Raw genomic sequence first — 22,008 nt, forward strand, 5'->3', positions numbered from 1 at the left:
GTGCTACGACGAGAAGACGTATGTACAAGAAGTAACTGTGCTCAGGCCAGTTGCGGCCAGAGTAATGTGGATGCAGGCCAGCCGGGGACTGGGGAGAAGGGACAAACGTGCTTTGGCATGGTATGGAGCAACTGGGTCAAGGGTGAGTGTGCCCTAAGATGGTTGAGCTGTATCAAGCGTGATATGTTTTTTTCTTTGTTTGTTTTGATTTTTTACGTTTCATGTTGCTGTGAAGCTCCAGGAATGTTCCGTGGAGTGCGAAATTTCACCTGACTTTCCACTGGCATGAGGCTGAGTAGATAATGACTGAATTTTCATTTTTGGTTGAATTGAACCTTTAATTATCTCTCGCTTATCCAAAGCATTTATGATAAAACATCAACAATCCATATATTAAACGTTATATCTTCCTACTTCAGTCTGCTGGCTCCAGCCTCCCAACTCCTGCACCTGCTGAATCTGCTTGATTTGATTGAGTGATGGCTTGGGCGGGGAGGGGCCCACCGTCTCCTTTGTCCAATTATCAACAAGTTTGTGCAGCTCATCTGTGAATGTGCTTTTTCTTAGAGGACTGTGATCTGTGGAAAAAAAATGAGGGAATACATCATACCACTGATTGTCACTGAATTATGTGTAGCTTTGATATGGCAATGAGAAAGCATACCTCTTTTAGCAGGCAGTGAGGTGTGGTGCTCTGGGTTGCAGTATAGGGGCAGTCTACTCTGTTCACCACCTGAGAAACTACTCGACTGCTGAATCGCTAGATGAGAGATACAAGAAACAGTTACAAAGACAGCAAGCAACAGAGAAAAGAGAGTTGAGAGAGAGAGTGTTGATAAAAAGCCTTACCGGAGTGCGTAACTCCATTGTTATCCATGTGAGAGTGAGGCCGTGACCGGAGCTTGATTTTGGCTGGCCTGGGCCTACGAGGAGAAAGGAGAGGAGGTGCCGTGGGAAGAGGAGGGGTTCGGGACAGGGAGGCAGGCAGACTCTGCCTTTGGTCTTTGAGGGATCGAAGCTGTCTGTATAGTTCCTGCAGCTCTCTGTTCTGCTGGGCCTGAAGGGAAACCACCTCTTTGATGTGCCTGGAGAGCAAGAGATAGAAAACAGAGAGAAGGTGGTGAGAATTCTGAGGCTTAGACATGAACCAAACCAACGTTTCAATAAGTGCAGTAATGTCAGTGCAGCAAATATCATGCCACATTTAGCAGCAAAACTCAAAGCTGTAGTTATAAACTTGACAGGACAGAGGAAACTCTCCAGAGGAAACAGAAATAAGCTTTAAGCTTCTGGAATAAATAGTTATGCAGTGTAGTGGAGTTGTTGATGGGACAGATGATTGTGAAACAGCGGGTCCCTCAATAACACAAGTACCACAGTTTAATAGCAATGCTCCAGGTCCTGGTGCACCTGGCTCTTAAACGGAATGGGAGATGAGACTCTGATTGGTTTAATTTATTTTATGCCAAAAACACACCTATGACTAATCAAGAATACAACCTCTTTACGCTGTGCACCTTACTCTGCACTCAGATTATGTGTCATTGAACTAGCAAAAGGGAGTTGGACACGCCCTAAACACTTGCGCCATGCGCTTTAGACCATGTGCGATAGATTGTTTAAATAGGGCCCTAAGAGATAAGATAAGATAATCAAAAAAACTGACTTACTTCTCTCTAAGCTTGTGCAGTTCTTTTCTCAGATCTTCATCTTCAAGCTCGCTCTCATCATCGTCATCGCTGCTGCCCAGGGGTGAGTGGCTGTGCCCATGACCTCGTGGCAGGTGAGCCATTGCTGGGGTCCTCTTACTTTCTTCCTTCTCCCCCTCCTTTGCCCGACATTTCCTTCTCTCCCTCTCTAAATCAGGAGACACTGGGGAACTGTCAGTCTGTTTGTCTTCTTTCCTAGTCTCAGCCTGCGTTACAGAGAAGCGTCCCACTTTCCTGTGAGTGCTGCTGTGCCCTGATGGAGCCTCCTTTGGGGGAGAGGACTGGGGCACTGGGGTGACCTGATGGCAGAGGAGGTGGAAGACATTAGCTGCAATGAAGTTGAGGCGAATAAGTGACAAAGATAACAATCTGTGATGTTGCTCTTACGTGAAATCGCCCTTTGCGTGAGTGAGGTGGATTCAGGGGTGGCGCCTCTTTCTCCTCTCTAAGTGCCTGACTGCTGGAACGTCCATCTGATAAAGAGACAGGGATGAAAAACAAAAAGGGAAGACAAGGACCGAAAGACAGGAACACAGAGACACGGGCGTGAAGAGCACATGAATGACGATGTAGACAAATACATCAGTGACAGACACAGAAAAATGTACACAACAGAGAGACATATAGATGCACACAGATAGACACGGGGCACGAACACAAAGGCACAGTGTTAGAAATCACCCACCAATGACACACATCATCAACTTTGTGACTTACATGGCTTGCATGCAGGTCTGTAAAATGTGTAAACGTGTTGAATTCTGTGTCAATTTTCTACATTACAAACAATAAATTGAAGGATAGGTGTAAGTTATTGTGGATGTAAAATTACATGCTGATGAGAAAAATGTAATGGGCGTGTGGGAAGGGGTGGTAAATGCTTGTTTCATTAAAAACACAATTATAGTTAGTCATTAAATGAAATAAAAAACATATTGTGAAATGGCAGTTGAATGTTAACAACAGTGTACCCCCACCCACCCACACATCCACTCTCTCATTCTCACTGACTCACCATATTCCCACTCATATACCAGACAACAAAGCCCAATATCACGTTTGAGAACCACAGTGATATTGTTCAGTGTGTTTGATATTTGGGATCACTACATTAGCAAATTGTGTACATGGATAATCACTGCATAATTTACAACCAACATTTACATATGCAGCCTGATATAGGTGTTACTTACAGATAATGATCCATTATTAGTCACTTGTGTAGAACATAACATAACATGCTCATGCATGTGTACTTGTAGCAAAAAAAAAGTTCTGCGCTACTGTCACACAGATTACACATATAAACACAAACGCATGCAAGATGGCTGAAACACTTTAACATATGAAAAGCCTACCCATGTATAACAGAACCTGACTTTAGCTTGTAGGTCCTGGTAATGCCACAATATATACTAGAAATTATGCAGTAACTCTGTATATTAAGGTCCTTGTAATAAGAGTTAGTTAATAGGTAATAAGGCCCTTATTGGTCCTTAAAGATGCCTATTAACATTAAGACTATATAAGCATTAATAACAATAATAATAATAATAATAATAATAATAGCATCATTAACATGTTGGTAAGATTAAAAGACATTTATAAACCCTTATAAGAAACTTGTTTATAGTGTATACACTGCTTATGAGCGTTAATAAAAACTTTGTTGTGTCAAAGTTTTTCCCTCCACCTTGCCAGTGGGCCATTGTTGAATCTTTAATAAGCTATTTTTGTTGCTTTATTAAGGTTAAAACATACTTTATTGTGCATTTATTAGCAGTTCACTATGTATTTATTAACAGTTGTTTTATCTGCAGCTAATGGATCAACAGCAATAACAATGCTAAGGTTAATAAATCCTTTATAAGTCTTTTATTAACACCCTTGAGCGTCTATAAACTGTTAAGAAGTGTTTTCTTTTTAGAAGTGCTTATAAATTATTTAGTCTAAAGATAAACATGTTTACTATGTTATTATTAACACTTATAGTCTGAATGTTAAGATAGAGCGATACATAACTTTATTAATCCCCAAAGGGAAATTAGGCATCTTAGACAGACTTATAAGGGCTTTATTACCTAACTTACACAGTACAAGGACCTTAATATAAAGTGAAATTATGCAAATGAATTGAAAGAGTAATCTTCATAAATGCATGTGCTAAAACTACAGCATATAGTAGAGCCTCTTGGAGCAATGCTATACTGTATAAGCTGACACAGAAAGCGTACACATATTCTGATTGCATAATATCAGCTTAGCAACTTAGCATCTATCTTATCTGCATTATGACGTGAGTTGCAAGGTGCTGTCTACATTGCGCCAGCAGGTGGGGGTGAGGAGGTGAGATGGTTGCTGCTGGTCGTGCTTGCGGACTTGGGGCAATAAAAGGGGGGTGGCATATGAAGGGTTATGTCCTGGGCACAGGCACAGCTGGGCTTTTGCTCCAGAGCTCATCTGCACTGGGATGGGCATCAGATTTGTGATGCCAATCTCTTCCTACACTGTGCCAATCTTCCACCCTCCTCTACTCTCCACTGTTCTCGCCCCTGGGTGAGTAACCCATGCAAAAAGAAAGATTGCCAAGAAAGTCAAATTAAGTGAAAGGAAATTCAGAAAAGAAACCAGAACGAAACAAAAAAACAATAACGTATGTAGTGATGTCAACACTGACATTACATGGAGACTATTGTCACAATATGCAAAAACAGGATTTATTAGCTGTAAACATTAACATCATTTAACATTAACAGTTATTAATTCCTGATGGTTAAGAAAGTTATTTTACTATGTTAAAACTAGTACTAGATATTAGATTTAGGTCCATGCCCCAACATCTCATTCTCTCTCTCTTTCGCTCTCTCTCTCTCTCTCGCTTGCTCGCTCCCTAAGAGGACGCTACCTTGCTGGACTCTGGGCTTCTTGAACAAGCTGGCGGAGTGGCGCAGTTTGCACGCCCAGTTTTTGAATTTGCGAGTCCAGGATTTCTTGCTAACAGGATTTCTGATACTAGGACATGTCAGGTTTAGGCCAAAATATCCACCTCCTGCATTGTGCTTCTGCTGTCCATGCCGGAGGGGGATCGGGTGCTGATTGGGGGGCCACGATGCGTCTCCAGTGGTACTGGTGTCAGAGTGTGGGGGTACAGCCTAGAACAGTTAAGACAGTTAAACAGTGGCTGCATGGAGTTGAGACGTTCAAAATGAGAGGGACACTCTCATTTGAAACATTTGAACATAACAAATATTACAGAAAAAAATCAGAGTTGGGTCACATTTACACAGCTATACACTGAAATATAAACATTAAAATAATGTAAATTCAGTACAGTGAAAGACAGAATTGATAGAGAATGTACTCAAAATCTATTCTGTCGTGTTCACTCACAAGAATGGTTGGTTCTCCTGGTATGGGTGGGCGCTGGGGCCCAGCAGAGTCATCCTGATTGGGATGCAGAAGAGAGGTAGGCAGGGTGGATGAGGCAGAGGTGGAGGGGAGAGATGGGCCAGGCTGTTGATCCACAGGGCCCAGATCTGCAAAGATGGGCACTTCTGAGGGAGCTTCGACTCCTACCCCATCTCTCTCCGGGTCAGGGGAGGTGGAGGAGGAACGGGAGGTGGTGGAGGAGGTAGTGGAGGATGAGGAGTGAGGGGATGTATCTGAGGAGGAGGCAGGTGGGGGGAAAGATGAGTGGTGGATCGACTGTGGCTCAGACGACTCGTCCCCTCCTGCTGATGTGGAGGCAGCTGATGTAGGGCCAGAGGCAGCTCCTCCGCCTGGTGCTGCTCCGCTGCTGTATTCCTGATACAACAAGTTCCTCAGCTTCTCATCCAGAGTCTTTATGCGGTTGTCTACAAATTCAATTTTGGGGGGGCCTTCACTGTCTGACTCGGCCACAGATGAGGGCTGAGCAGGTGATGGCGTCATTGTGAGGGAGAGGGAGGGTACGGATGCATCAGCGGTGCCCAGACTGAGAGGTGGCAGAGAAGAGTCAGAAGGAGGGTGAAAGGGGGTAGAGTAGCTGCATGTGTCCTCTGTGAAACTTGTCTCTCCTGTGGACACCTCTGACTCTGACATCTGTAGAGAGGACTGCTTCTGCAGTGGAAAATGCTGTTGTTTCTGGGGTGTCTCCATGGCTTTAACCGCCTCTTGTTGCTGCTGTGACTGTGATTGTATGTGTTGATGAGCCAGCTCAGCAGGGATTTGAGCCTGCTGTTGAATCTGCTGTGGGGGTACAGGGCTAACATTTAGCTGTGAATGTTGTTGAAGAAACTGTTGACTTATTGACAGGGGTAGCATCTGGGTTTGATCTGGCTGCAAAGCCACAGCTCCCATAAACAGTTGCTGCTGCTGCTGCTGTAGCTGCTGCTGCACCATTTGCTGTTGCTGTAAGTGTAACTTCTGTTGTAGATTTAACTGTTGCTGCTGCTGGTGATCAATGTGGGCCTGCTGTTGGGGCATTACAGCAGCTTGTGGTGCCATAACTTGCTGTGGTGACTGCTGTAACTGAGGCTGTTGCAGCAGCTGTGGGGCGTACTGTTGTGTTTGCTGTTGAGGAAGGGGTTGTTGTGTCTGCTGTAGGGGCATTGGGGGCAGAAACTGCTGCAGAGGCACAGACTGTTGTAACAACTCAGGCCGAGGCAGCACCTGCACCTCAGTCAGTTGTTGCTGAAGTGTTATTTGTGTCTGCATTAGTTGCTGATGGTGTAACTGCTGGAGAGACTGTTGCAGTGCTCGTTCCTGCTGCAGCTGTATTTGTTCTTGATACGCTTGATGTTGTGGTTGTAGTTGCTGCTGTATCTGTTGTGCCTGTTGATCAATCTGCGTTGCCTGCATTTGCTGTTGAACTGCTGGTGCCTGCTGCTGTATCACAGGCTGTAGCTGTGGCTGTGGTTGTAGCTGTGGCTGTAGCTGTGGCTGTAGATGTGGCTGTAGCTGTGGTTGCTGTGGGGCTGGTTGGGCCACCTGGGTGGGTGTCTGCTGCTCCATGCCAAGTTGGCTTAACGCAGAAGAGATCACTGTAGCAGCAGCAGGAGGAGGAGAATGAAAAGTGGTTGAAGACTGATCCACTGCAGGGACACATGGCCTTGAAGCAGGCATCACTGACTCCCCTATACTTTGACCTACATTGGAGCAACCACTGGTTCCAGGAGAAGAGAGTACATCTGGCAGAATAGTGGTGGGTGTGGGAGACACAACAGTAGGAGCAGGGGACAAGGTGGGGAGGTTAGCAGCAGCAGCAGGTATTGGTATGGATGAGGGAGCACTGGGAATTTGGTCAACAGAAGCTGAGGTGAGGGGACCGCCTGAAGCAGTGACAGGAACGGAGGCTTCAAGAGTGGAGGCTGGCGCAGAGATGCTCTCAGAGGCAGCGGTGTTAGGGGCAAGGACAGCAAGAGTTGAGGGGGCCATGGAGGCAGGGGCTGAGACAGTGGAGACTGGAGGAGAGGTAGCAGAGAGGGTGGGGCAGGGGGGGGAGGCCATTCCAGTCAAGGACTCCAGACTGTGGGATCCTTCACTTTCTACATCCACAGAGAGGAACACACGGTTAGTTTCTGTTATGCTGCCAACTTAGTCATGTTAATAAGCAAGAGCATTAAAACTGATCTGGGTAGAGCTCACCTTTCTCTGCTTTGGGAGACTGAGGTATCCTCGCCTCTGAAGAGGGTGGTGGTGTGCCTGCTCCCTGGCTGGATAGAGAGTCTCTATGGCGGATGGTCTGGTTGATAAAGAAGCGCCAGCGTCCCACTGGGGAAGAATGGGGTACCGAGTCCACTGGAAATCATACAGATATTTTACTTGTTATGAAAAGTTAAGTTATAGCACATACAGCATTTTCTCATTTTGTGAATAAGAAACAATATAATCATAACTCACCTGAAGAGCCAGTTGGTGTGCTCACATGCAGCTGGTCAGTCGATCCAGTCTAATAAAGAAATAAAGATTCAAATTAATCGATATTCAATCAAAAAAAACAAAAACAAGAAAAGGTCAACGGAAATATGCAAATCAACATACCAGTGAAAGTGTTTGAAGAAGTTCATGGGCTTTCTTGACTATGGCTCTAAGCTCCTCAACAAATTTCTCTTTCTCAACATCAAGGACAAAGTCCTCCTCCACCTGCAAGCAAAATCCAAAGAAACAGCAGTGATTAAAATATAGGATTTTGAATTTTTTTTGGAAACAATCCTTTCTGTGTGAATACGTGAGTAGTTTACCATGTATTCTGCTATGTCCTCCGGTGCATCCCCTTCAATGTCGAATTTAAATGTCACCATCTTGTTGCTATGGGTCTCCAACTGGCACTCCACCATATTGTCACCAGTGCCAGACACCTGTGGTGGGGAAGACAAGTTAACATTATATACTTGTCCGTTAAATTTAGCAACATAGTTGGTAATTTTTTGACTTTTTTTTTTCTCACCTGAAGCATGCTCAGTTGAAACTGATGTGAAACCTTCTCAGGCCTCTGACAGGAAGCTCTTCTTTGAGTTTTTAATTTATCTAGCTTCCCATTGGCCAGGAGCTGAAAAGTTTCTTCTCCATTAGCTGGAACAGACCTGTGGGTGGTAAAGTAGCAGGGTTATAACACATTGTCCTGTAAATGACAGGTTCAATAGCAAGACACTAACCACATACTGTAACTGCATTGTCTGTGAGTCGCTGAAAATAAGAACATTATCTAAAATCATGTATATGTAGTACATACATGTATTAATAACATGCTGTTCAATTACACTATTTTATAACAAATGCCTTATACATGCACATTGGAAGACCATTAACCACTCTGTATGGGCAATATGGACAATGGGTCTCATGCAAGAACCATTCGTACAAACAGATTTGTTCTGGTATGTCCAAGTTATTAAGGAACTAAATTTATTAAAATAAAATATGTAACATAGACAAACTTAATGCAAAATGAAAAATAATGTTCTGTTCATCATATCATCATCATCATGGCTTGCTAATTAGAGTTTATTTTAAAAAAGATGATATGATTTTTATTGGCATTTTCTGAACTAAAACATTTCAATAGTTTCTAGGATCTTTTTGCTGTTCTCTGTCCAGTATCATCCTCTGTTACATCAACAATGAAAGATCACCTTCTGATGGCTATTTTTTACTTCTTTCAAACTCAGCACCAACTGAACAATGTCCAAGCACTGCGTGACAGGACTGGATGGAAAAGTATTAACAAGCCAGCGGCCTTAACTTCAACACACGTCATAGCATCGTGCCTGAAGAGTGGCAAATATTAGCATGTTCACCTGGGTCTTGTGTTAACATTACAGCTGATCCGAGATGGACACGATAAATACCTGCAGAGTCAATTGACCCAGGAGTGAATGCCATGTGAAATGAAGACAAAAGCCAGATGTTAGGACCATTTTGCTTTAGAAAGAAGTTTTAAGCATCTAACTTACTGTTACTGACAGGCTCCCTGTGTCCAGCTGTTCAAATCATTCCCTCTTTATTTCTGTCATTGCAGCGCTGCTTTGACAATGTCATTAAAAGCTTTACTATTTATATGTTTTTTATTGTTTATTGGTTATGTGGTGTGAATACCTCTTTTTACTAGTTGTAAACATTTTGTGAAGTAAACTTTCCCACTAATGGAGGGTAACAGGCAGCCTTGTAAGGCTCCTCCTCAAGAGTTGGCATTCATTGGGCTGAAAAAAGTAACTTTACAACAAGTTTGTCCAGTTAAGAGAGTTTGGTAAATTCATCTAGGAACACTTACATGAGTGAGTCTCACAAAAAAAGAGATGTTGTGTTAAGAAGCCCAATGAGTTTAAGAAATACAATGTACATTATTTGGCCTTGTTCAGCTGTTTCCAAATTAAGGCGATCAGATTCTCCCAGTATTTCTACTCATATAGCTTTTTCTGATGAAAATGGACATACTGAAAGACTTCTGACTATTACCAGTAAACAGAGCTAACATCAGACAACAAGGATATCAGACATACCCTGAAGAAGAATGACGTTCTGTACTTGACAGGTACGGACCATCCTATAGAGTGACGTGAACACAGACACAAAGGAGTATGCAGGCACACAGGAAAGAACAGAAAACAATTAGAAACATCAAATGCAAAGAAAGCTGTAGTGTAAATATGGATATTACATTCACTAACATATTTACATATTCATTTTTTAAGAATTAAAACTTGTTAGTTTGAATCAAAATGGCAAATAATTAGGTAGCGGTATTTTCAATCATTCTGCCAGTATGTCAGCAAAGTAAAATTATTTTGTAATTAACACAGCAAACTTTCATTCTTCCTGTACCTGAGCAATACCCAGCAGGGAAAGGTCACAGTCTTGCAGCGAGGCTTGGGGCAGTTTGGGGGCATTAGAATCAAGCGATTGTAGAGTAGTGACAGGCGGAGGGGAGGTGGGGATAAAGTCGGCCTGCCCGGGTAAGGTTACCTGGGCCGCTGATGGAGATGAAGGCAGCTCTGGCACAGGGGCAGCAGCAGGATGGTAGGATGGCAGGGATGGAAGAGATGGTAGTGATGTAGGGGGACATGAGGTATGAGATGGGCTGAGGGGTGTTTGCTGTGCAGGAAAGACAGCATGGTGCAGGACAGGCTGTTCAGCAATAGGTGTCTCGGTGTGTGTCTGAGTGTGAGAATGAGCCTGTATCTGAACCTGTGTCTGTGTTTGGGAGTGTATTTGGGCCTGAAAGCTGGTTTGTGTGTGAGTGTGAGCTGGCAGCATCTGCTTCACTTGATGCCGCGGAGACGGAGGGGGGCCTGCCACTAGATGACTATAGAGGGGCAGGGTCCTGGGCTGGGACTGAGGCCCGGCCACATTACTGGTGACTATCGGTGCAGCCAGATGTGAAGCAGGTGGGGTTGACAGCTGACTCTCCTCAAGGGACATCAAAGCCTGCTTTGGAGGTTGCTGGATGGGAGCTGGGATGGGCTGTGCTAATATCTGGGCCTGTGGAGGAGGTGGAGCTAGTGGTTGCTGCGCTTGAGGAAGCTTCTGTAGCAGTTGCTGGTATTGCCCAGTGGATTGAGGGATAGTAGGCTGGGAGATGGGCTGGATGACTGAGGGGTCAGTAGTATTTCCGAGGGGCTGCTGCTGGGACTGAACCACTGGTTGTAGTGCTGTTTGGCCTGGAACATAAGCTTGTCCAGCCTGCTGCACAGGATGAGGAGAGGGGACAAAGTTTGCAGGATCAACTGCAGAACTGAGACTTTCTGGTGTAGGTCCAACACTTCCAGCTGGGCCAGGAGACAGAATCGCCTGCTGATACTGCAGTACAGGCTCTTGCTGCTGCTGCTGTTGCGTAATATGAGTTATATCCTGCTGCACAGATGGCATGGCTGGGTGGGTAGGCTGAGGGACATACTGAGGGGTCAAAAGGCTAGTAGCGGCCTGAGCATGCACCTGGATAGGTGGCGTGCCTTGAGTTTGTTGCTGGAGCTGTGGTTGCATGAGTCCTGGCATTTGAGCCTTTTGCTGAACAAGAGTCTCAGGTTGGCTCTGACTGGGAATTGAAGCAACTGCAGCTGGAGGCTGGACCGCAGCTTGGCTTTGTTGGCCCATCATCTGAATATCCACCGCTGGACCCTGGCCATGTGTTGGCTGGGACAGGTGCAGAGGCTGACTCTGGATTAATGGCTGAGCGGTTACTTGGCTCTGTGCGGTAGCAGCAGGTCCTGGGTAACTAGTCTGTAGCGGAACCTGCTGGGTCTGGATGATGTGGGTCTGGCCCTGGATCATTGCCACTGGAGGAGTAACTTGGGCCTGAGCTGCTTGGACTGTGGACTGGGCTATAAATTGGACTGGGACCTGGCCCTGGCTCTGGGGAAGAGCCTCACTTTGTCCTTGTTGGGTAAGGACTTGAGCTGGGACAATAGCAGGTGTCTGGACAGGGATCTGTGTAGTCTGAATGGCCATGGGAACCTGGACCTGTGAGACAATTTGAGTTTGGTGCTGAATCACCTCGGTGCCGGCTGGAGCTCCAACTGGGATATGAGGTTGCTGAGACTGGGCAACAAGCGCTTGTTGCTGCTGGATCAGTGCTGCGTGATGTTGTTGCTCCATCACTTGCTGCTGTGTGAGCGAGGTATGGGGTGGAAACTGAGTGGTGTTTAGTTGCGTGATACATGCGTGCTGCTGAATCTGCTGCTCGCTGTTACTTTGTTGAATTGGGACAGCCTCTTGTTTCTCAGTTTGCTGAAGCTGAATGATGGCTGCTTGTTGCTGCTCTTGAATCTGTTGCTGCATCAGAGCCTGTTGCTGTAGTCTCTCAGCTTGTTGTTGCTGCAGCAGGACTTGTTGCTGACGCTGTTGTTCTAAGTGTTGCTGTAGCAGAGCTTGTTGTTGCTGCTCCATCTGCTGCTTGAGTTGCACTTGTTGCTGTTCTTGTTGCTGTTGCTGTAGCTGAACTGTCTGTTGTAGCTGATGCTGTTTTAAAATTGCCTGCTGCTGTAAATGCTGTTGTATTAGCGCGTGTTGCTGTTGTTGTTCCATTTGACGGAGTAAGGCTTGCTGCTGCAATTGTTGTTCCTTTTGCGGTGTCTGCTGTAATACGATTTGTTGCTTCTCAGGTTCTTTTTGTACTCCAGCCTGGTGTTGTCCAATTTGTGGATACATCTGGTTCTGCTGCTGTTGCTGTAGAGGGGGCTGTTGCTGCTGCTGCTGCTCTAACTGATGCTGTAAAAGCACTTGGTGTTGTTGCTGTTGTTGTAGAAGACCTTGCTGTTGCTGCTGCTGCTGCTCTTGTTGTTGAATAAGAGTTTGCTGTTGCTGCTGATCCAATAATTGTTTGTGTAGAAGAGCTTGCTGCTGCTCCAGTTGTAGTTGGGCCTGTTGTTGCTGCTGTTGAAGCAAAGCTTGCTGTTGTTGCTGATCATGCTGTTGCTGGACATACGTCTGATGTTGCTCAAGCAGCAAAGCTTGTTGTTGTTGCTGCTGCTGTAATAGAGTTTGTTGTTGCTGAAGCTGTTGCTGCAGTGGTTGTGGTTGTGGTTGTATCATGGTCTGCTCACGAGGATCCACTGTTGTTTGAGGTTTATAGGTCTGAGGTTGCTCTCCTGGCTGTGGCAATGACACAGCTCGCTGCTCCATACCTGTTTGTGTAGGTAATACTTGCTGCTGAGGAGTTGTGTGGACAGGAGGAACAGGCTGCTGTACAAAGATCTGCTGCTGAGGCTCATGTTGATGTGTCTGGACAGCTGAAGCTGAAAGGCTCTGTGGATGCTGCTCCGTTGGGAGCTGAGTGGTACTAACTTGCTGTTGTTCGAGCAGAGCGGCCTGGGCCTCCATTTGCTGTTGTGGCTGTTGCTGAAGGGTGGAGGTCTGGGGATCCATCCCTATCTGTTGTTGTTGGACAATAGTCTGCTGAGGGATCATGACGGGCTGTGTTGGCTGGGGTGCTGCCTGGGGAATTATGTCAGTGAGCTGCATGGGAGTGGCAGGGGGTTGGGTCTGCTGAGCGAGGGGCACAATGTTCCCCGCTAGTCCAGCAGGATCACCGACTGACATGGATGTAGTGAGAACGTTAATGGGTGCGTGTGGGGAAACAGGGGGTATGTATGACTGTGAGGGGGCCATTGAGCCATGGGGAGTGGCAGTCTGAAATGCATCTGATGGGAATGTTTGTGACTGCTCAGTGATAATGACAGAATGATGATTCGGTGTTGAAAGAAGAGGGAAAAGAAAGTAGTAGAAAAATTAGGTAAGAATAAGCTTTGGTGAAGAGCATCAATCATCATCACATTTAATTATAGAACAGGGTTTCCCACAGTGTTTTATAGTGGAGGAGGGCTGCCTCCCCTGAAATAAAAACTGCACAGCTAAAATTACAAAAGTACATACACTTTTACTGAGTAAAACATTGACCCTCAGGCAAAATGAGCAGAGGAAGGCTACACAATATATTTAATCGTACCACCTCCACTATCAAATTTCCTGGGGGAAACCCTGAACAGCATACAGTCAGATGATCTTAGAGGATTATGAGGATGAATTGTAGTTGGGTAAATAGTTACTTGAGGGGAAAGAACCAAAATGCGACAGAGCAGTGGGACCATAGCTTTACTTCCATTAACAGTAACAGTACATGTTGTAGCCCCAGTGTAAATATGGCTTTCATTTAAAAAAGAAATTGTATCATCACTCTTTTCACCTGAAAATATTGTTGAGGGACACTTGGGGATACCTGTGGAACCATGGAAGTGGGCTGAAGAAATGTCTGGCCAACAGGTCCCCCTCCACTTTGGCCTATGGACATGCTGGACATACTAATACTCTGGCCAATGGGAACACTTCCACTCTCACCAATAGGGACCATCTGAGGAAGAGCCGATGCACCAGTGCTCTGTAGTGCAAGTAAATAGTTAGTGAACATGTGATTTAGAAATACAAAAGATTCAATCAAGGATTAATTGACCAGTTTGGTGTATGAAAATACACCAAAATGATCCATTAATCGTTGACTGAATAAAGACAAAACAATGCATAGACCTACAGATGCCGTAGGGGGGAGAGGAGTCTGGGAGTGGGTGTATGATTCCCCTGGCTGAGAGTACGCCTGGCTTTGTCCACTTGCATAAGATTCACAGCTGGCAGATCCCATGCTCTCGCCTTTAGAGACAAGACAATACAAAACAAGAAGGAATGTAAAAACTCACACACTTGTCAGTCATATTATTCACTAGGTATTTTACATTTGTTCAACTTCTGCCATGGCTATGTCTATTAACTCATAAGATGCCGTCATATAGTCTTTTCTGCTTAGAAAGGTTCCTAACTGAGTGAAATGACGCAGACCTATCCAAGCTCCAGCTCTAAATGCTAAGGAAAGGTGCTCCAATGCCTCCTGTTTAATTTCCATTAGCAATACGGTACACTGGACTACCCTATACTAAAGGAAATGAGAAAATGACGTCTCAGATTCTCTTTGCACCGTGATTGTTTTCCTAATTCTTTATGAATAATCCTTCACATCTCTTTTGTGACATTTACCATCAACGTCAAGGAAAAATGCTTAAGCGAAGACATAGGATATTCATTTTTGGGACGATTTGATAGCAGCCGTAGCGTCCCTTTCTAATAAACTCCTGGCAAATAAAATATATCATGAAAGTGCACACTCTACCTGGCAGACCAAGTGTTGTCCCACTGAATATATGTTGCTGCCTGACATGCTGGTCCACTTCAGGCAATTCCTCAGACTCCTGCACTCCTCCTCCTGCCCCTCCTGTCTGTCCAGCCGCCTGTCCTGGCCCAAGTGAGGATGGGCAGTATGGGTGAGCAAAGGTGTAGGAGGTGAGGGTAGAGTCTCTTCTCTCTTCAAAGCCCTGCTGCTGCTGGAGGAGCTGCTGCTGCCGACGTTCCCGTGACTTTTTGATCAGATTTACTCGGTCCCGGATGGATTTTCCCACCACTTTGGCATCACTCTCATGGAAGAATCCTGACTTCACCTGAGAGAAAGAGAGAAAGTTATAACTAAAGATAGGCTGAGTGAATCTAGGTCAGAAGGAGGCAGCTTGAAATGGCTGATAAATGAGCTGAAGGAATTCCCACACCTGATCTTCATTTAAGCTTTGAAGCATCAAAGCCTTTTCCCAGTCTAGCCTATCCCACACTGGACATTCGCGACCCCCATTTCCACAAGTAAGGATTGTCCCAGAGTCTCACCATCTCTAGAGCCACTTCCTCAGCGCTATCATTCTCCAGGTCGTAGCTGAACTCTATGGCCTCATTGTCTTTGTGCTTCCCTTTTAGCTTCTTGGGCTCTTCCACCCAAATCCGAAGAGCCAGGCAGTCCTGGGTGCCAGTGTCCTCCTCTGCCAGCTCCACCCGGACCCCTGTGTCCTCCCCAAAGAATGCGTGATTCAGGAGGTCTCTGATGGAGAGTCTGTCAAGCAAAAGACAACGATCAGGAATCCTGCATCAGACAGTGCAGTATGTCATGTTAGGGGTAAAATAGGTATAAAAGGTATAATAAAACTTGCTAACCTCTGGCTCTTGTTCTGACGAATGCAGCCTTCGATGATTTCTTTGATCTCTGGGTCATTCACTTTATCAAAGCTGGCTGGCTTGATACCCTGCCAAAAAAAATTCAGATATAATCAACTGAATTAAATATAATCAGAATATTGAATATAATCATTGAAGACATTTTGAACTTGGAGCCTGATAGATGGGACAGCATTTAAATGAATAAAGAATTACTAAAGAATTAGGTCTACACATGTCATCACCACAAATGTGCTGGGTAATGCAGTCAGAGAGACTCACGCTTGTGACTTTGCGATAGATCTGAGCAGCATTTTGGCACTCAGAGTAGGGGTATTCTGAAGTGGCCATCTCCAGCATGCACATCCCAAAGGCGTAGACATCCACAGACTCATCATAGTGCTCCTCATACATCTCTGGAGCCATGAACTCGGGGGTTCCTGTGAAGACAAGATGGTAGTTCACTAAACAGCTAAAATACCGTTTCACCGCTATCAATGTTTATAATCTGAATTTAGAGTCACATAATGCTGTCCACAGAACACTGATGCCCCAGAGTCAATGGAAGAATTAAAATTCAATTAAAACTCTGATAACAATCTTCCTGGACATTGCTCTTGCTTACTGAGTTCAACTTTATTTAGCTAAATGGTGCTCACAGTGCATTGATTAAGTTGGCTTACAGAGCCAACATCACGTCAGTGGTCTGGTCTCTTGTTTACATTAAGTGCTGCCCACATGGATTTTAAAGTTACTCTGTCGATAATAATCTGTACCCCAAGGCAGCTGAGGCCCTCTTTAAAAATCCAAAAGTATATCTACAGGCCCTGACTCAGTTTGCTGACACAGTGTTTCCCACACATAGACTTTACTTGGGCGGTAGGTAAGGTATATTTGTTGACTCATGCTAAGCTTTTTTTTTACTTTAGTTGTTTTATCCAACCAAAAGAACAACGCCATCTGGGGTTGATTAACTAGTGGATTATCTGCCCTCACTCTACCCCTCCTGTCTACTGACATTCACACATGCACTGCTGAGAAACAGAGAGAGAGTGAAAGAGAGATGTTCTCTGAAATTACATCCCTCCTGTAAACACAGGATAGTGAAAGTGATGCAACCTCTCCTATTTAATGTAGGCCTACCTATGCAGTTGTTTCACACAAGCTTCTAAGTGCACCTGGTTGTTGTGATGTAATTTGGTTTCAGTAGTTTTCATAGGCTACATAATTAATGACAAGCTTCCTCCACACGCTGCTTACCTGCTGTTGTGAAAACAGAATCGTGGGTGAAAGAAATTTAAAATGCAGGATGTGTTTTTTGGGTGACTTCATAAAAAATATTGCTGATGGATAAAGTCAACAGAGCAGACACATACTGGGAGAGAAAAATCTACTTCATGCCTGGCATTGTTCTTGTAAGTAGTTGATCTACATATGTGGCCTACCTATAACACTCTTTGCAAAGGAGGTCCGCATGAGAGTGGCCAGTCCCAGGTCACCTATCTTGACTGAGCCTGTGGGGCCTGTTATGAAGATGTTGTCACACTTGAGGTCGCGGTGGACTATTGGAGGAGTCCTGGTGTGAAGGAAGTGAAGCCCCTTTAGGATTTGCCTACACCAGCTCCTCAGGACCTTGGGTTTCATCACCTTGAAGCGCTTCAGGTAACTGTGCAGAGAGCAAAAGCAATAAATGTTACATTTTACCTATAACATTTAGATTTATTATATTTATTTTCTTCCAGATAACGATAAGTGAAAATAGTTTTTTTCTGTCATCATAATCACTTTTAGTATTTACAATTGAGGTTATCATACCATGTCCATTTTCTTATCTACGCTACTGAATTCTAGCATGTGTTAATAATTTTTTTTTCAAGTCTATATAAATTGTTATGTATTTTAGGACATTATCATTACCAACCAAAGAAACCTTCTGTTTTCATAGATGTCAGAGTCATTGCAATTGATAATAATAATTGTGTAAAAAATGACACCATTAAACCGTGGGACAGTTATCGTATTGTGAAAACCTCATACCACTGCAAACCTAATTCACAGTATGACATACTAAAATAAAAGGAATTTTTCACACCAGTACTCCTTGCTGGTTTTTTGGGAGAAGATTAAGCTACACTGCCAAATATATTCACAGAAAAATGGTGCTGATATGGCAGGAGTACAGCTTGGTTTGTACTGTAGCTGATGACATCAGTCAGAGAAACTATATTGCATTTTCCAGACCTTTCCTACATGTAAATGATGATGTATACTGTATATCAGTATATAAGTGGCTCATAACTATATAATCATTTGCAGTAGAGAGCTGCTGTCTGTGCGTGACATTTACTCAAGTTAATGCCGTGACATGGCCAAGCCATACAGACAAGTATATTAGGATTAGAGGATTTCATGTCAATCAGAGACTATCCCTAAAAGATTATGCTTAACAGAAAGGAAAAAATTACTTAGCCCAATGACAATGATAATGAGCTGTCATCTAGTGAAGAATAATAGATATGAGGAGGGTGTGCTAACGTTTTGAGTGTTCCTGAAGTCATGAGTTCGGTGACCAGAACGATGCACTTCTTGCCGCGGAGCACAGACTCCCAGGAATCATAGAAACGGACGATGTTGGGGTGCTGAAGCCCCTTCAGCATCTCGGCCTCCTCCTTGAAGCGTTGCTGCTCCGCCTTGGTCAGCTTGCGGTCCTAAGGTGAGTGGAACACAACAAGTTATTTGGTATGAATATGAACAGTTTCTTCCATAGAGCTTTATAGAGCTTTTTCTATTTACAAACTGGCAATTCCAACACAAAACATTAGCTTATTTATCTCCATGAGCTGTACAAACATCATAAGGCTACTGACACTACACTCATGAATGTGCACTAACACCTACTGCCACTAGATGGTACTAGCAATACAGAGTTGCAGCAGTGCTGAGACAACACCCAAGCCTTAGCTCTGTAAAACACATTTGTGCTGTATCTGCCACACATCCCCAGTATGGCGGACAGAATGGACGCGGCAGAAATCCAATTCACTGTCACTGGCAGCATCCCACAGGAACTGAGACAGTCATTGACTAATTCTGTTACACTGGGGCAAAGGCTATTTTTAAAACCTAAGACTCATACATGCACTTGCTCAGTTCTGCAGCTGAAAAAGAAAAAATGTTCATTTTCTTAACCTTATTACTTGTGTATTCATATGCATTATTCTATTTTCTTTAACTCATGGTCCTCCAATGACATCTGATGTATGCATGCAAAAAATAAACACATCTTTAAATCACCTGAATATCAGACCACTGGGAAATAGTGTGATGTACGCAAGGGATGTGATGGTGAAATAATATTAAATAATTAAATACGGTGCTCGTAATCAAAGCATTCATGAAATCCTGACTGGCCCCACTATGCCGGGACCTATTTTTAGACTTGTCACAAACAACTGTTGTCATCTGCTATTTCCATGTGTACAAACAACAAAGCATTTCAGGTCCGTGGTCTTTTGACCTTTGTTGACCTTGTGACCTGCTATTTGTGGGCATTATTAGATGGTACTGAGAAGTTTGAAGAGAGCCTTTATCCATTTTGGAAAAGGAAAATATAAGCGAAGAAAAAAAAAACAAACGGCGTGTCTGACTTAACATCTACGGGGGAGTCGGATGGCAGCCGCCGTCGTGTCACAGACAGGCCTCACTATAAATAGAAGTCATCATAACACTGGCTTTCCACTGATCGATTCTATTGATGTTCAGCTTTTTGCTTTACACCAGGCTCCCCCAATGGAGGCGATGTACTGCAAATGTTTGGATGCAAATAAAAAGATTTTTATGCGATGCAGTTTCTACCTTTATATCATCATGCACCTTCACCCTGTGTGTCTGTGTTTCATCTTCTCATATATCTTTAGCTCTCTGTGTATATACTGGTTCAGTGTCCTTTTCTGGAAGTACTGTTGGAAGCAATCCCTCCACCCCTCCCCTCTCAGCAGGGAAGTAGCATCAACAAAATGACTGCTCATAGTTGCACTATTATGGCTAAGAATAAGTTGCCAGCCTAGGTCTACCTTGTTCTCATTCCTTTAACACCAACTGCCTCATGTAGCTTTGTGCAAGCATGCTTATGCAATTGTGTGTGTGCACCTGACCGTGAGCAGGTGTGTCTAACCCAGCGTAGGTCTCAATGCTGCCTATCTCTCCAGTCCCTCCAACCATATCTACCTGTCTCCTCTTTCTGCTTTATTTTGAAGGGAGCATTGCCTCTGTTTGGGTGTCCTCTGTCTCACTCTTCAGTCAGAGCATCAGTCTGCTTCACTGTCTGGCTCAGGGTGAGACAGAGTGCTGGCCTGTGTGTCCCTGTCTGCTGCCTCCTCAGCGTTTATCATGTCTCCCTCTGAGTGTCGCATCAGACAGCCTTAGGGTCGCCATTTGGCAAAGGTCGCCAAAAGTTCAGCTGGTGAGCTTGTGTCTAGACAGGCTCATACAAACCTACTCCCCATCCACGTACTCACACACACACCCATACACACCCATATTGACGACTGGGGCATGACAACAGCTATACCTGCTCTTCAAGTGCCATTATAAAGTCATAGTCCTTTTTCTATTGCAAAGACAGTTGAACACACCCAAATACAATTACGGCTGTTGGGAGGCCTCACTAACACTGACCTATGTGATAAAAAATGTAAGTGAATAATACTCAATAAAGTCTTGGAAATGATGGCAATGATCTGGAATTGTATGCTACAAAAAAACAAACTGGCACACCACGGGAGAAAAAGGGACAGAACCATCAGATGGAAATGGGGAAGCAGCGGAGAAACAGACAGAAAGTGATGTAGAGAAAGTGCAGCTCAGGAGCCAGTGACACAGCTCTTTCTTCCTGTAAATCAGCCTGAATGTTCTCCATTTCTGAAACCTCATGAGGTAAATACTCTAGCTTTCAAGCATATAGTAATATAGAAAGAATAAACATAATAGTTCACATAAATTAGAAATACAGATACGTGTATATTTGAAACTACATAATATATTTATTAGAAACGGGATCTTGCTACTTTCCAGCAGCATCTCGTCCCCCTGTAATCAACTTAAAATATTTTGTTTACAGCACAAGTAGCCAATATCCTAAAATGCAAGCAACTTGTGTAACTTCAAGCACCTCCGTAAATAACCCTAACCCTAATACTATTGTCGGTTCGGTACTCGGTATTGGCTGATATGAAAGGTTCTGGTATCAGAATTGGTATCGGAAGGCAAAACATGGTACTGGTACATCTCTAGTTTCTAATCACTCTATGTGTACTGTGTAAGCCATGCCAAAGACAAATTTCCATCGCCTTGTGTTATAAAGTTTTTCTGATTCTGAAATTAACAAGAACACCAGAAAATATGACCCAATCCAAGATGTTGATGTTCAATTTTTGTGAGATTGTCAGAAATAAGGGCTTTGCTTTGTGTTGGAAAGTGGTGCGGACGTAAGGGCTCGAATGAAAAACATTTTTAAAATGGTCGACTAAAACATATGTGATTTTAGGCAATCTAAGTGTGTGGCCTGGGTTGATATTCATGGCAGAAGAAGAAAATAATTTGCATAATGGCACGTTGAAGGGGCATAGCCTAGGCTACTAATGAGCCCACTTTACGAAAAATCCAAACTATGTTGACTCCTCAAGTAACAGTCATCCATATGCGTCAGTCACATCCAAAGCTGCAACAACATGCAAACCTTTGGCTATCCTAGCGAGCTAGCTAGCTAGCTGATCAGCCCATCCAATGTATTACATTCTGATTTTACAGTATATGCGACTGTGCATCTCTTATCTAATGAATAACAGTTTTGCACATTTTGTAAGCTTTCCTTAGCCTTAGTTTACTTTTCATATCAGGTCCTGGGTTAAAGAATACGTAGTGGCCAGTTCAGCAGCCACTGATGGAGAGCAAAGCTTTCTCATTTGTTAGCTCACACCAAGAAATGTTAACTATTTTAAATACATTTCTAACAAATTATGCTTTTTAAAAGTGATGGAGACAAAACTGGCCATTTCAAAAAGTGGCAGGGACATGCCCCCAGTGTGACTAACAACTATGGTCAGAAATATATTGATTCAGCTCAGTTTTGAGACTGCTATATTGATACAGTCTCAACAAATATTGAACATGACAAGTTTCACAAGTCTAATTGTAATTGATTCCATAATACTCAGGGTGTTGCTATTCATATATCTTGTCCAAACCAGTACAGTCAGTTTGTTCATGCATGTTGTCACATGGCGCCTCAGTGACCAGAGCCTAAGCA

The 22,008-nt window shown here is 43.9% G+C and overlaps 1 protein-coding gene across 10 annotated transcripts in view; it reads right to left on the bottom strand.

The window, feature by feature from the left end:
- wnk3 (WNK lysine deficient protein kinase 3) overlaps positions 1–22,008 on the bottom strand; it is a 45,017-nt gene that overhangs the window by 5,050 nt on the left and 17,959 nt on the right. Inside the window, exons 3-25 of one of the 10 annotated variants that reach the window (XM_084367480.1) lie at positions 18,237–18,409; positions 17,147–17,367; positions 15,984–16,141; positions 15,702–15,790; positions 15,381–15,600; positions 14,839–15,163; positions 14,209–14,324; positions 13,867–14,058; positions 10,011–13,343; positions 9,689–9,732; positions 8,987–9,037; positions 8,137–8,272; positions 7,931–8,047; positions 7,731–7,832; positions 7,590–7,638; positions 7,335–7,487; positions 5,100–6,730; positions 4,615–4,861; positions 2,097–2,182; positions 1,671–2,008; positions 850–1,085; positions 665–760; positions 415–578 (exon numbers count right to left, since the gene is read on the bottom strand). In XM_084367480.1, coding sequence (XP_084223606.1) covers positions 415–578; positions 665–760; positions 850–1,085; positions 1,671–2,008; positions 2,097–2,182; positions 4,615–4,861; positions 5,100–6,730; positions 7,335–7,487; positions 7,590–7,638; positions 7,731–7,832; positions 7,931–8,047; positions 8,137–8,272; positions 8,987–9,037; positions 9,689–9,732; positions 10,011–13,343; positions 13,867–14,058; positions 14,209–14,324; positions 14,839–15,163; positions 15,381–15,600; positions 15,702–15,790; positions 15,984–16,141; positions 17,147–17,367; positions 18,237–18,409 — 8,277 coding nt within the window. Of the gene's footprint in view, positions 1–414; positions 579–664; positions 761–849; positions 1,086–1,670; positions 2,009–2,096; positions 2,183–4,614; positions 4,862–5,099; positions 7,235–7,334; positions 7,488–7,589; positions 7,639–7,730; positions 7,833–7,930; positions 8,048–8,136; positions 8,273–8,986; positions 9,038–9,688; positions 9,733–10,010; positions 13,344–13,866; positions 14,059–14,208; positions 14,325–14,838; positions 15,164–15,380; positions 15,601–15,701; positions 15,791–15,983; positions 16,142–17,146; positions 17,368–18,236; positions 18,410–22,008 lie in introns of those variants that run through there. The other 9 variants (XM_084367478.1, XM_084367475.1, XM_084367479.1 and 6 more) reach the window with 9 other exon arrangements.

Source organism: Pagrus pagrus (assembly GCF_965226575.1).
Source record: "Pagrus pagrus genome assembly, chromosome: 11".
NCBI lineage: Eukaryota > Metazoa > Chordata > Actinopteri > Spariformes > Sparidae > Pagrus > Pagrus pagrus.